At 57.6% G+C, this 14622-nt stretch overlaps 1 protein-coding gene across 4 annotated transcripts in view; it reads right to left on the reverse strand.

Moving 5' to 3' along the window:
• The window catches only part of ITPK1 (inositol-tetrakisphosphate 1-kinase), a 157071-nt gene that overhangs the window by 54487 nt on the left and 87962 nt on the right, over nt 1–14622 (reverse strand). For all 4 annotated transcript variants that reach the window (XM_043921471.1, XM_043921470.1, XM_043921469.1 and 1 more), the window contains one exon: nt 10657–10782. Coding sequence is in view for 1 of the 4 variants with exons in the window: in XM_043921469.1 (XP_043777404.1) it covers nt 10657–10782 (126 nt within the window). In the remaining 3 variants the exon portion in view is untranslated. The remainder of the gene's footprint in view (nt 1–10656; nt 10783–14622) is intronic.

Consider the following 14622-nt stretch of genomic DNA (forward strand, 5'->3'; position numbering starts at 1 on the left):
TGTGTGTGTGTGTTGTCTTCAGCCACAAAGCAGCCACATCCCACCCCCCCAGGGGGCTCGTAAGTGGAGACATGGGGTGACTGGTGATAATAGAGTGGGGCAGTGTTGCCATGTTGAGATGTGGGTGGGGGGGAGTAATCCAGCCACGGGGGAGAGGGGAAGAGGAGAGGAGAGAGGGTTTCTGGAAGCCGGTGACGCCGAGCCACAAAGGGTCGCAGGCATGGGACACACGAAGAAACATTCCAAGCAGAGGAGACAGCAAAAACAGAGGCCTGGGGCGAGGCCGCCCACGTGGCTGGGCGGACAGAGCTCTCAAGGGGAGGTTACGTGAAGACAGAGGGGAGAGACAGCTGGAGACGGACCAGCCACGGGGTTTGGACTTGATCCTAAAGCAACAGGTTCTGGGCTGGGGAGTGACGAGCCAGCCCTGAGCTTGGCGGTGACCCATCCAGCGGTGTGCAAGGCTAAGTGGCTAAGCTCGGAAGGGACGCGTCCTGGGCAACGTGTCAGGTGAAGCGCTGGCCTTGGGGGCACGTGCACCAGGCTTTGCTGGGCAGGAAGAACCGAGATGCTTCCCGACCTTTGGCACAATATTGTGTCTGACCTGGCAGAGGGGTTGAAAGGAAAACGATGGTGCAATTTACCCCTCGGCCTATTTTGCTCTTCAGACCCGTTATTTAAACCCAGGAGCTCAGGCCAGGTGGCCAGGCCCTTCCCACACAGGGAGCACAGAGGAGAAAGGCTGGCTGTGCATGGGCACTAGACAGGGCAAGGTGACCAGGTTCAAGGCCCAGGCAGGCTGAGAGAGCCCGGCTCACACACTGCCCTTCCCAGGACCCTGAGTGCCCGGCGGGGAAAAAACAACAGGATGAGGAGGTGAGTACTAGGTCCCGGCACGCTTGGATTCTCTGTGACGTGGTGCCAAATGAAACTGATTAGAAACACCTCCCAAAGGGGTGGAACAGGGGCCAGGACCTGCTTGGTGGGAGTGCTGCTGGCACAACTTCTATGGAGAGACGTTGGGCAACGGCCAAAATTAAGAAGACATAAACTCAGCATTTCTATTTCTAGGTGTTTTTCCCACATAATTCCCCACATGGGCACGCAAAGATGTATGTTCAAGGATATTTACCTCTGCAGCATTTCCAAAACATGATGGGAAACGTTCTAAGTGTCCAGCAGTAGAGGATGGGTTAAGAAAAGGATTTAAGGCCATTTGGTGGAATACTATGCAGCTATTAAAAAGAATAAGGCAGCCTGAAGGAAGGACTGCTATGGAATCATTTCCAAAACAGACCACACAAAACAATGGCTTTACCCCATAACCCATAACAGCCATAACCCCCACCTGTCCCTGTTGGGGAACAAGCCCCAGAACAAGGGTTTCAGAAAGGGCAAGACACTGGAGGAATCCAGGGCTGAACTGTGCATGACCCATGCCACGGATAGAGCTGAGGGGGAACCCCTTCTAGATGGGAAGACGGGAGGACAGTGGGGGGCTTAGGGAAAGACTGCCTGACGGGGTGGGATGGGCCTGAACATCTTGGGTGTGCCAAGTGCCCACCAATGGCTTCCATATCACAGGCCCTCATCCCATCCCAAAGCCGGATGCCACCGACAACCATCCATCCCCCGGGTCATCTTCCCAGACAGTCTGCGTGTCACACGCCTCGCTCAACCATCAGAGGGAAAACCATGGTCCCCATGGCGGGGACACTGCCGTTCACAGAACTGATGGAAAGTTCACGAAGAAAAGCAATCCCACCGATGGATAACCCCGAAAGCTGAGGAAGAGAGGGCGGGGAGGAAACGGAACACTTTACCATCTGAGACAACAAACACCTTCTCCCCTCCTTCCCAGGCCCCGGACTAGAACAATACCCTTCTTTCTGCCCCTGGACCTCAGCACCAAACTTGTAGGCGTCCTCCACCTCCCGTCTGCGGGAGGCTGGCAAGGTGCCTGGCCAGGCTATGCACCTGACCATCGTCACATGCCCTGTCACAGCGCCAGGGCACTGCTCAGGCCCTCGAGCAAGCAGAGACTGCGGCCACAAACAGCTTTGGGGCTGGTGGGGGATGTGCAGGGCTGGGTGCGGCCGGGAGAAGGCACCTCCCCAGGGGCTGACTCTCACCCAGGACAGGCTGGCATTTCCACTCAGCGGCCACTGGTGGGGCTGGAGGGGGTCCCAGCAGCATCACAGCGAGCACAGTGAGCACCAGAGAGGGGCTGCCTGGTCCCAGGAGCTCGGTGTCACCCCAGCTCAGCAGCGGCCCCCTCACTCCCTAAGCACCTGTCCTAACCCCGTGCACCTTCTGCACCCACATGTTCAGGTGAACTGGTGGAGCAGCCCCTGCCCTCGGGCTGCGTCCCAGCAACCAGGCCACAGGCCGGCTCTGCCCGCCCCACCTGAGCCTGCAGCCTCCAGCCAGAGTCGGACTCTCGGCTCCCCGAGGCCTGCGGGGTCCCTGGCCTGCTCCGCTGGGTATGCCACGTTACAGCCAGGACTCGGGACGCCCATGCCAACTCCTCCTGGAGTTGCCTGGAATCACAGCAGAGTTTGCAGGGTGCTGTTGAACCCTGGGACCCGGGGCCACTCAGGCCGGGGCCCCTCACCCCTGCACTCAGCCACCCCGCCTTCCCAGCCTCTGGCTGCAGGAGAACAGACAGCTGTGGCTGCCAGCCGTGACCCTGACAGGGACCCCAGGTGCTGCAGACCACCGTCTCACTTCCGGCCACACATCTCCGCCCTCTCCTGAGCAGTGGCCATCGCAGGCCCAGGCTGCGCACTCTCGCCCGCCGCTGTGCTGGGCTGCACCAGCCTGTTCCAGGTCCCCAGGCCTCTGTGCTGTCCTGCAACATGGCCCTCGGCCTGCTCCACAACGTCTCCCTGCCTACCAGGCTTTTAGGCCCTGGCTCAAGTGTCACCTCTTCAGAGAGGTGATAAGAACCTCCAGGTTATGACAGGCCTTGATTCTTCTTCCTCCTAGAACTTGCCACAGGCTTCCCCAGGTGGCACAGTGGTAAAGAATCTGCCTGCCAATGCAGGAGATGCAAGAGACATAGGTTCAATCCCTGGGTCAGGAAGATTCCCTGGAGGATGTGGCAATCCACTCCAGTATTCTTGCCTGGAGAATCCCATGGACAGATGAGCATGGCGAGCTACGGTCCATAGGGTCACAAAGAGTCAGACACAACTGAGCGACTGGGCACACACACAGCACAGAACTTACCATGACTGGAGACTATGTTGCTTTTCCTCCATTTACTTGTGTTTTGTTAGTATCAACCCTGCCTCCCCTATATCAATAAACACACACACACCAAATACAAATCTGTGGGGACAGAGTCTGTGTCCACCTAATCTGTCTTACTTTTTGTATCTGTGATGTCTTTTAAGATTCCTAGCACACAGTAAGTGCTTAATTGAGGCTCGTGGAATAAAGGACATAATGGTTATTTGACAAATGATCTCACGGATCAATGGAGAGACAGAGATACAAGCCAGGACAGGGACTAGAAGCCAGAGAGTGTGCGAGGCCTGAGGCAGGGGCCCGGACCCAAGCCAGCATGGGAAGGTCCTCCCGCCCCACTCTGTCCGTCCCCAGAGGACCGAAGTTGGCTGGGGCCCAGCACGTGGCCACCAGAGCAGCTTTATTCTCGGCTGGTGAGAGGCTTTGTGATTTATTACACGAAGTTCAGGGAAACCACACAGGCCTTTATCGTGGGCACACAGACCACACGGGTTGCACAGAAGCCAACTCAGTAGGTCATGGCCCCAAACAGGCCAGGAGGAGCGTGGAAGAGACCTTCCTGCCATAGATGTTCCTGAAATGACGAACCCACCAGACTACAAACCTCTTGGTTGGGAGTTCTCGATTTCCAAAACCCAAAACCCAGAAGCCCAACACATCCACAGGACCAAGCTAAGGAACCCTGAAATGATGTGTACATCACATCACTTGGACACAAACACAAAACCTGTACACACTTGTACACATCACAAAACTTGTACACAAGTTTTCCCCACCATTTGGGGAAAATGTACTATTAGCAAATGTTCTAAAAGCCAGCACACCACCAACCCTGTGCTGTCTACACACTCAGAGGGATGGCGGCCAGCTCCCGGAGTGAGCTCAGGCCCTGGGGCGGCGTCCCTTCCCCGGCCGTCCAAAGTCCAGCTCTGCTCCGGGCAGGTAACAGAGTTGTAAAGTCGAGCGTCTTCCTAGGGGGCCGGCCTTCCTCTCCACAGAGAAAGGCCCTGCAGACAGTTAACGGCCCCAAACAGCACCACACTCCCTGGGGCAGAAAGAGCGATTCACAGCCACCGCCCGGCAGCCTAGCCTGGGCGCACAATGGCCAGATTGTTCGGCCACCTCCGCCGTGGGAGGAGGGGCCTCCCGACACAGGGCAGCTGTCACGGGGAGGCTGACCTCAAAGCCACCCCCGGAATCCTGTCCTGGGGCCAGGGCCACCAGATCCGCCCAGCTCTGCCCCCCTGGCCTCTGCCCGGCCAACATTTATTTCATCATCAGGGGGCACCAGCAGGGTCAGAGTCTGGCACGGCCAGACAGTGACCCAGCATCACTGGCCCTCAGCCCCCAGGGGTCTGTCGGTGGGCCGTCAAGGCCCCTCTGAGGCATCTCTGAAAACAATGCAAGCTACCTTCTTCCTGAGTGACTGCAAGCAAGTGATTTAATAACCTCCCTGGGCCTCAGCTTTGTCACATGAAAAATGGGGAAGTAATTCCATTTTTCCATGGATTGATGTAAGCACCAAACAAGATAGGAGATGTGGAATGCCCACGGCCAAGAGGGCCCCTTGAGATGTGCTCTGGAAATGGTGGCCTCTCCCGTGGCTCCATGGTGATCATCTAAACCCTTCACTGGCGCTCAAGGTTCCTATTCTGACCCCTCTCCTGAAGGTCGATAGATTACCAGGTGCCGCCCCCAAAATGGGCAGAAACTCACTTAACCTTTGATCGGTTCAGATGTTATCTTCTTAATCAGACTAGAAGGCCTCCAACAGTAAAATCTGTTGCTTCTGTTAATTCCACTGGGTGCCTGCCGCACATAATACACAGCCCCGTGCTGGCGGTGGCTCGGTGCACGTCTGGGGGTGACAGGCTTTGAGTTAACACAGCTGTGAATCATTTCAGAGCCGCAGGGGCTAGAGGAAAACGGAGCTGGGGTCTTAGAGGCGATCATCCCTGTTCATAGCAACCGCCTTTCAGCTTAGGTACCACTGTTCTCAAGCCACTGTCTTCTGCTGCCATCCTGGCGTCTTCCCGGTGCGGCCGGGGGGCAACCAAGGCCTCGGTGGGTCAGCTGGTGAAGAGTAGAACCTGGCACAGTACCCAGAGTCCCCCAGAAGCCCACCCGGCCCTGCCTCTAAGGCTACAATCAGTCCACTCTTCTGCTCAACTGTCACAGAGCTCAGATTCCATTTGGGGACACTTTCATAATCACGGTCTCATTGACTCCAATTACAGTTAAGAGCTCTCAAGTTGGCTGGGACCGATAGCCACAGATAAGGCTGCTAGAGTGGTACTATTGCCATGGAATAATAATAATAACAAGGACCTCCCTGGCAGTCCAGTGGTTAAGACTTCTCCTTCCAATGCAAGGGTTGTGGGTTCAATCCCTGGCCAGAGGGCTAAGATGTCACATGCCTCTCGGCCAAAAAACCAAAACATAAAACAGAAGCAGTACTGTAACAAATTCAACACAGACTTTAAAAATGGTCCATATTTAAAAACAAACAAACAACAAAAAAAAACTTCAAAGATGTATTTTAAAAATACCTTTAGAAGAAATAAATTATATAAATTTAAAAGGAATAACAATAGTAATAGCAATAATGATAATCCTACGTGACTCAGGGGTCACTAAGGCTCCATCTGGGCAGACGGCTTACACCTGCTCTCACACACCAGGCACTAACCGTAAGGGTGGTGAACGCTTCCACACACTCATGACTGGCACCCGTCTTGAGGGCATCATGCCTGTGAACATGTTTCAGCGCCTTTTTTATGTTTTCAAAGAAAAGGGCCCCAGGTATTGTTGCTCACCGTGTTCGGCTCCCGGGCCTGCAGGCGGCTCTTACTCCTCTGATCCCAGCAGGCACTCACGGGCCTGGAGGATCTGAGGGGCCACTGGACTGTCAAGAGTCCCCGAGCACCTGTCACTTTGGGGCAGAGACTAAGAGCCAAGACGAGCCTCTCTGAGGTGTTCTAGGCAGTGAAAAATGCATGCTCCTGATCACTGGGCCACCAGGAAGTTCCCAAAGATGGTGTCTTATATGATTCCAGAAATATCAAAGTCCAGAACAGGGCAAGAGAGCGTCGCGGGTATGAGTGGGTGCAGGGGACCCTGGAGGGACAAAGGGGCTCCAGGGGAGTGGGCATGAGGAGGGACGGGGCTGGATGGGCAAAAACAGTCAGAGACAGAAACTGGTGGCTGTCTACAGCTGGGAGCATGTGGGCTGCAGTGGCCCGGGCTGCTCAGAGGCCGGTCTGTCATGGCCGAGCAAAGCGCGCCGAGGACGGCGGGGGTCCCAGGGTGAGCAGGGGGCGCTGCTGAGCCTTGGATGGCATGTGTCCCTCTGCGTGTCGGAACACCACCAGGTGCCAATGACTGCGGGGTCCCTACTGCCCCGAGCTCACCCGCACTGGCAATTTCCCCTCCCAAGCAGGGCCTCTCTTTCCGCTTAAACCTGATCTTATCATTCCCACCCCTAGCCTGCAAGATAAAGCCCAAGCCCTGCAGCCTGGTGTGAAACATGCTCTCTCCATTCTTCTTGCCACCGAGGAGGTCCCCAGATCCGAGGGCAGGCCCATATGCAGCCAACAGATCCGGGTGAGCCGGCCCAAGCCCCCTCCCTCCTTGGGCCTGCTCCCAGCTGCCCCCCTGGAGCCGCTTTCTCCCTCCAGGGACCTGCCAGGGCGCCCTGCGCTGCCCACACCCACGATGCTCTTCAACTTCACAGACATGTGGGCACTGTGTGCAGCAAAGGGGGAGCTTGAAGCAGATCCCCAAATGGAGAGACTGGCCAGAACAATCCATAAAGAATTACAAACCTCCAAATAGACGGAAGGAAAAGCTCAAAGTTTTGGAGGCCTCGGACAGGGAATGTGCCTGCAGTTGGCTAACTGGAGAGACTTACCCCAGGAAGGGGCACCTGAGCCTGGGGGTGGGGACGAATTCCACTCCAGGGAACAGCCTGTGCAGAGGCAGTGAGCTGGAAAAGAGCTCAGAGCTTGAGCAATGAAGGGATGGGTGGGACAAGATGAGGCTGCGGAAGGAAGGAGGCCGCAGCCAGCCTGCAGGCCCCATGGGCCACGACAGAGCCTACAGTCTTTATTATCACCGCAGTGAGACAGTTTCTAGCCAGGGCCCTCAGGGACCAGGTCGGGGTGTCTCCCAGCTCATCACTCGGGGGGCTGCAGAGGCAGTTCCTGGCTTGCCCAGGCCTCTCCTCCGGGCTGGGAGCGCAGGGTGGGAGTATGGATGGTGCTCAGCAAGTAGTAGCGTGCCGCTGTGGAGAAAGCGGTCCTTGAGTCCACACTGGGGGTCTGGGGGCCATTAGGAGGACTTAACGTCCTGCCAGCTAATGGAGATGGGCAGAAGAGGTGACAGTTCAAACTCAAACCTCTTCCCCGCAAGCTCATTCAGGGAAAATCCCGGGAAGCTCTACCTGGCTGGAGGCGCTGCCCTGAGGAAGATGATCGCTCGGTAATGCTTCTATGCATTCTAGGACGGCAGCGGCAGACCCACGCCCCAGGCGACACCTGAGAGCCGGCCCTGGATGCTGCGGTCTCGCTGCTCCCCTGAGGCAGCCGCTCTGGATGCCAGGAGACCCCTGAGTGCTGGGACCGGGACCTTTGCACCACCCTAACCCCACTCGCCCACATGGACGCAGCCCCGAGGCACCTCTGCCCAGGTCTGTTCACTGATAACTGAATCTCGGGGCAGGGCCTCAGCGGCACCAGGCTGCCGGCTCCACAAGAACCTTGGTGCAGAAAAACAACTGAATCATCCCCATGATTCTCCAAGCCAAGCCCTCTTGAGACCAGTAGTTTTTTTTTAAAGGAGGGGGATGGTGAGGGGGCAGGCTGCAGCTTGGGAGCTGGTTTCTATGGCAACCAGCTTCAGTGATGTGTATAAACCCCAGACCCCTAGTCCCCAACCTGTCCTCAAGGGCAGCCAGAAAAAAAAGCATAACCTCTCAGCTCTGAGAATTCCTTTCAATCCCTGGGCCCTGGAGGCTTAGTGGGAGCATCCCATGAGCACATCTCAGAAACGTATCTATCTTAACCCATGCAGCCCCAGGCCACTTCCCCAGGGACTTGAGCTGTGCCTTCAGAGAAGGCCCTTTGAGCTGCTCCCCTTCTGGGCCACATCACCTTTCTCTGTTTTCTTAGGACAAATGGCAGAAAGGCCAGTGCTGCGAACCCCAGCACCAGGGCCCCACTTCCAGGCCTCTGATGTCTGAACACGCCTCGGCCTCTACTGGCCCTGGGCCCCTCCCCCCATGCCTCCTCATTCGTGTCCCGAGAATAAACATTAAAACAGGCATCTGAAAACAACGGCCTGGTCAAGGTCAAGTCTGTCAGTCTACGGCCTGGCTCTGAACTTGAACCTCGTATTTCGTGCCGGGTGAGGGCAGCGCTGACAGCACCAGGCCCCGCGGCGCTGAGCGGCCTCACCTGGCACCTCTCAGTGCTCCTCTCTGCCAGCCCCTGCCCATCTCTTCTCCTCTCGGGGCCTGCACGAAGCGCGGCCTATCACCCTTCTCCCCAAAGGATTGTTCTCTTCACAAAAGAGGAAACGTCCTGGCCTTATCAGATATCTGCTTCATGCTCAAGCACAGATAGATAAGTGAAAACTTATCCCAGAGATACCCAGGCTGGAAGGTTATCCTGAGGTCACCCCAGGCATCTGAGGGCAGCGGTTCTGTGTGCCCTGGGTGAGACAGACACCCGAGACCAGCTGAGACCCCCCTGGGACATGCAGCTGGTGGCTGAAACCCTTGAAGCTGCATGTCCCCACGTCCCCCACAATGAGCTCACTAACCTTCTTTGCACCAGAACGGGAACTCAGGGCACCCAGTTCCCCTTTACTGTTCACCACCTGCCTGCGCTGTGGGCTGTGTGTCTGCTTGCGGGGAGCAGGGGATGGGAGGTTCCCCAGGGTTGGTCGTTCTGTAACCCCCCAGGGCAATGGGGTGGGCGGGGGCTGCAATCCTTTATCTAAAAAAGTAATGACACAAGCAACAGTGGTGGGGCCGCCGGAAGAGCTCAGCAAACATCAGACCCGTCTACGTCCTCGGACACTTACTGCTCACGGCAACCTTCTCATAGCATCCCAAGACGTAGGAGCTAGCAGCAACCCCATTTCACAGAAGAGGAGAAGAAGGCACGAGGTCATATGCTCACACTGGCCTTGACCTTCCAACCAAGCACTCACTGGGAACCGAGCACCGTGTGAAGCACTTTCACACGCATCGCACTGTTTACTCCTCCCAACACAGTACTGACACCATTGTACAAATAAGAAAACTGAGGCTTTGGAGGAGCCCAAACTCGCCTTCCTCCACAGCCCCCAGCGCTTTGGGAGAAGGAGGGGGTGGATCATGTCAGGCTGCTGGCCAAAGTCACCGCAGGGCACCACCTGTGGGCAGCACACCTCTGCAGGTGCGTGCGGGAGGGGAGGGGACACCCGCTGGGCCACCAACAGGCCACCGAGGCTCACGGGAGTCTGACACGGGCAGTCAAGAAGGGAGCGAGGGTGGCTGAGGTCACCAACCCTGGACTCAAGGGCAAAAGAAAATGCTGTCAGGAGGAAGGCTGCTGTGTGGCGATGAGATTCCCCTTTGTCCTGATCAGGAAGGACAGGATGTCACCCCTCCAGTCATCACGCTCTGAAAAGTGCTGGTTCGAGCATCCCTCCCACTGGGGAGGCCCTGGATCTCAAGTGCATTTTTCACTGATAACATGACCTTGTTTTTCATGACCCCGAGCCGCTTTCCTGAGGAATGAATCACGCTCTTGTCCACAACAGAGAAAAAACACAGGGCAAGTCAGTGGGGGCGATGGCAGAGGCGCTCAAGGCGGCGGGCAGGTCACTGTGGGGTCAGGGCCCAGGACACTGGGAAACAGGGTGAAGGGAGGAGGGAGGAGACAGGGAGACTTGGTTGGAGCTCAGAGACACGCCTGCGGATTCAAAGCCATGAGCAAGCAGAAGGGGTTCTCCACCAGGGCAGGACTCAGGGGCCCAAGGGCGGCCATTGCAGCTCAAACACCCTCAGGGGACCTTTTCATCAAGGGTGGCAAGAGGGTTCCCACCTCTGTGCCAACACAGCACCTGTGGCTCTGGCCATCTGTGCATGGAGGAGGCAAGGGCATGATCGGACTGGATAGTGCCCTGATCAGTAAATCGTATCTCTAAGGGTAGGCGGCAGACGGCGGTGGGGACAAGCGGGCCCATCTCACCTCCAAAGACAGAGGCCCCGTCAGGGAAGGGCCTGACCACAGGCCCACGTCTTGGCAGCAGCAGAGCCGTGTCTACGGGGAACCCAGCAGGACAGCTCCACGGCCTCAGAGGCACAGAGCCGTTCCCTGCACCCCCACCCCCACCCTGACCCCTACGCCCGCACACCTGGAACCTGTGCACCAGCTCCAGGGACTGGCTGTCGTTCTGATCGGCTTCAAGGATGACATCGGTCAGCTTGTGGATGATGACGTCCAGGGGGCCCTGCTCCTCGATCGGCCGGCTCAGGTTCAGCTGCAAGCGGGAAACACAGAGAGAGAAAGAACAACTTGAGCCCGTGAGCCTGCTGCCCTGTCTATCCCATCCCCTCTGCACGTCCCCAGGGCACGGAGAGCGAGGAGGGCCCTGGAACTCCTCCAGGGCAGGCCCCCTGTCTGTGCTTCCGTCCCCGAGCGCCAGGCTACCCGGGACACAGAAGACACACAGGTGGAGTCGGGGTGACCAAGGACCTACGGGTCCAGCAAGAGTCACTGTGAGAGCGTTTACTGGCCACGCTGCAGCTGCCCCACCACCCGGGGCCTCTCGGGTGGGGACACCAGGGTTCGGCAAGGTCAAGTCCAATGACTGAAGTCACACGGCCAGACCTGAACTGAGATCCAAGCAGACACTCTCCCCACGAAACTCCCCACGGTCTCGGCAAAGCTGTGATCTGTGCGAATCTAAGAGCCGTCGCTCTGCGAGGCTGGCCGCCAGCACTTCACACTGAGATCAGGGCTGGCCTTTGATGACAAAGCGAGGGATGCAGGGCCACCTGGAGCCCCTGAGTCCCTGGCTTGCCCTGCTCCACTGGGGGAACGTGTTTATTTTTTCAAGAGCGTGGGGTTTGGAAGATCGGGTCCCGGGGGAGCCAAGGCTGCTGGCTGACAGCCGGCATCCCAGACCCCCAAGACGGAAGCACCTGCCAATAGCCGGGCCGCCTGACACCACCAGATGTCTACCGCCCGGCACGCGGCCGCCACCACCTGCAGGGCCTGCGCCCTCGGAGGCGGCGGCGCCAGTCGATCACCTGGCTGACCCCCCGCGTGGCCTCAGCGGAGGCCAGAGAAGGCCACCAGCCCCACCCCTGCCCTCCGTCCCACTCCCCAAGTGGGGCTCCCTCCGGGATTCCAGGCTGTTTGTTTCAAAGTCATTAGGGAAGAGATCATGATGACAGCTCCAGGGAGGCTCGGTGCTAAAAACGTATGTCCATTTGTTTCTTTTTATCTTCCAGCCACACAGTGAGAGGCAATTCCACACATGACAGTGGAAAACACAGACTTCTAAAACCTGCCAAGGATTTCACAGTGAGGAAGCAGAGCCAGAACTGAAGCTGGGCCGGTCACCCAGCCCCCATCCTGAGTCCCGTGCCCGCGCTGTGCCCTAGAGCCACGATCGCCTGGGTGCCTTGCCCTCTGGCTGCTGGCCACGTCTGGCCCTTTGGAGGCACCAGCAGAAGATGGGAGAGAGGATGGGACAGGAGTCTGGGTGCTTTTCCCCACCATCCTCACGGCCCCAACATCTCCCTTGAGCAGGACGGCCCCTCTCCCAAGACCACCACTGTCTCTAGGCTCTTCCCTCCCCTCGTCCCCTTGGGCCTGGGGTGATGACACCCCACCACTTTGGGGGTGCCTCACCACCTCCTTCTGGCTCCTTTGACCCCGCCCATGCCATGTCATCCTCCTGATTTAAACTCTTTTTCCATTAAACCTTCAGAATGCACCAGGTCTTTCCTGCTGATAGCCTTAACTCCTCTTTTTTATTGTCTGCCAGGAAAGATGTTAAGGGATTTTCCCTATTGAAGAAAAAAAAAAGGCTCATGGACTTCACAAAAGGAAAATACTGAAGAACACTGATCCCTTGATGTTCTAGCCTGTGTACAAAACAAAACAGCAAAATCAGACCAGCTGAGCAGCTGCCCATCTTCCAAGACTCCTAGATGGGGAAGGGAAGTGGTACTTGTCCTCACAGGATGGCCAGGAGCTGGAGGTGACAGCTACACCTTCACAGACCAGGACCCCAAGAGCTGAGGAGGAAAAATGACTGGGTGAGGCCTCATGGTTGGGAAATGACCCACTGGGACCTGGACAAACAGCAACACAGATGGGCTTAGCCTGCAGCCAAGCTGCCCATGTCCGGGGGCCTGTGCAAAAGCCTAGCAGCATCCCAGGGCCTCAGTTTCCCCTTCGATAATAACAGGAAACTCCAAGGATCCTTCTGGTTCTGTCCATACATTGATTATTAATTTCCATCCAATACCATTTCTTAGGGGAAAAAAAAAGAAAAAAAACAGGATTGGAAGGAAGGCAGAGCAGCCAGTGGCAAGTGGGAACACGGGCAAGGAACAGCTCATTCTCAGAGATGCCCATCTGCCCTGTAAGCAGTGGCTCCACTGTGACAGGCACCAAAGCAAGAGGCCAACATTTTCAGACCGAGACGGCTACGGGCGGAAGAGCCTGGGTCACGTGGGAGGCTGGGCAGGATGCCCCAGGCCTCGGAAACCCCATCCCAGAGAGAATGCTTCCTGTGCAGCAAGAAGGGACAGAAGCCAGCCCCTGAGAGGACTCTGGGGTCCCCACGCCTCTGGGGAAGGAGGTGGGCAGGAGAGCCCCTGGGCTCGTGCTCGCCGGGCATCACCCAAGGCCTGTAGACCTGACAACTGTGGGCTGTTTGCAAAATAAGATCCCCGCGTTCCCGGCCACTCTGCTGAAGGTAAACAGTTGAGTTTTGGAAGCCGGCCACTGTCCTTTGTGTATTTTCCAAGCGTTTTTTGTGCCAGTGAAACCCTTTCACGAGAGCCGCGGCTCTGGACACACGTCAGGCCTGGCTAGTCCCCACTCTGCATCCTCGCCGGGGCCCAAGCAGAGCTGTCCGTGGCTCCAAAAGGCCCTCCTGGACCAGCCTTCCTCAGAGGACCGGACGAGCCGCCGAAGCCCTGAGGGGGTCTACCCCAAGGAGCCAGAGCCTTGGCAGTCCTGAGAGGGTTTACCCCAAGGAGCCAGAGCCTTGGCAATCCTGAGGGGGTCTACCCCAAGGAGCCGGAGCCTTGGCAGTCCTGAGAGGGTTTACCCCAAGGAGCCGGGGCCTTGGCAGTCCTGAGGGGGTCTACCCCAAGGAGCCAGCGGTCTCTCCCCACTGGCGGGGAGGGGGAGAAGGTCTTCCGGGGCTGCACGCTCAGAGTCCAGGGGAGCCAAAACTGCTGTCGGTCAGCAGGCTCCGGGCACACGCAGGAGAGAACCTAGGATCCTGCAGAGGAGGGGACCCTCAGAGGGGGCTGGGGATGCCACAAAGGAGGGGACCCCTCACAGAGGGAGGGGTACCAGAAGAGGGGCCCTTGGCTGGGGGAGTTGCTACAGAGAAGGGAATCCTGGGACCAGCGGGGCGGGTGGGGGGAGGCACCTCAGAAGCCTCGTTTCCCAGATGGGACGGGACTGGGGGCCAGGACGGAAGTGAACTCACTCCGAGTGTGTCATTTGGTTTTTCTGACCACACTCTGCTCACAGAAAAGGAAACTCTCCTGGGGGACCTGTTCTCCTCCTCAGAGAGGATCCAACTGGGCCCCCTCAGCCAGTCACTGGGGGTCCGGACGGAAGGGCCCCCCTGCGGTGGCCGGAGGCGCCACATTTCCAAGTCAGGCCACCCTGAGAGGCCGGCGCTGGATGGTGCTCTGCGAGTGCTCAGAATTCGGAGAAAACAAGGGCCCGCTGTTTCCTCGGTGGCGAAGGCGATGAGGCAGGCGAGGGTGGAGGGAGGCCCAGGAGGAGATGGGACAGAAGCCCGCAGACCCCAGAGGCCCAACAGCCACCTCCGACCTTGGGAACAAGCCACCCCGTCGTGATCCAAGGGGAGCTGGGTGCTTGCCTCCCGCCCACCAGCTGGCTGAGGAGGACAGGATGCGACGGTGGGCACCTGGAGACCCCTCCTGGCTGAGCGGCCTCTGTGCCTCGGTTCCCCCCTTCATAAACAAGGATGTCAGAACTACGCCTTCCAGGGCTGGTCTGTGAGTTAGAACATTCCATTTATAGATGTGGCACCTAAGCCCTCTAGACATCTCCCCGCCTCAGCTTGATCACTTGTTAACTTGACAAGTATCTTCTG

This window comes from Cervus elaphus, chromosome 13 (genome assembly GCF_910594005.1).
Source record: "Cervus elaphus chromosome 13, mCerEla1.1, whole genome shotgun sequence".
Classification (NCBI taxonomy): domain Eukaryota; kingdom Metazoa; phylum Chordata; class Mammalia; order Artiodactyla; family Cervidae; genus Cervus; species Cervus elaphus.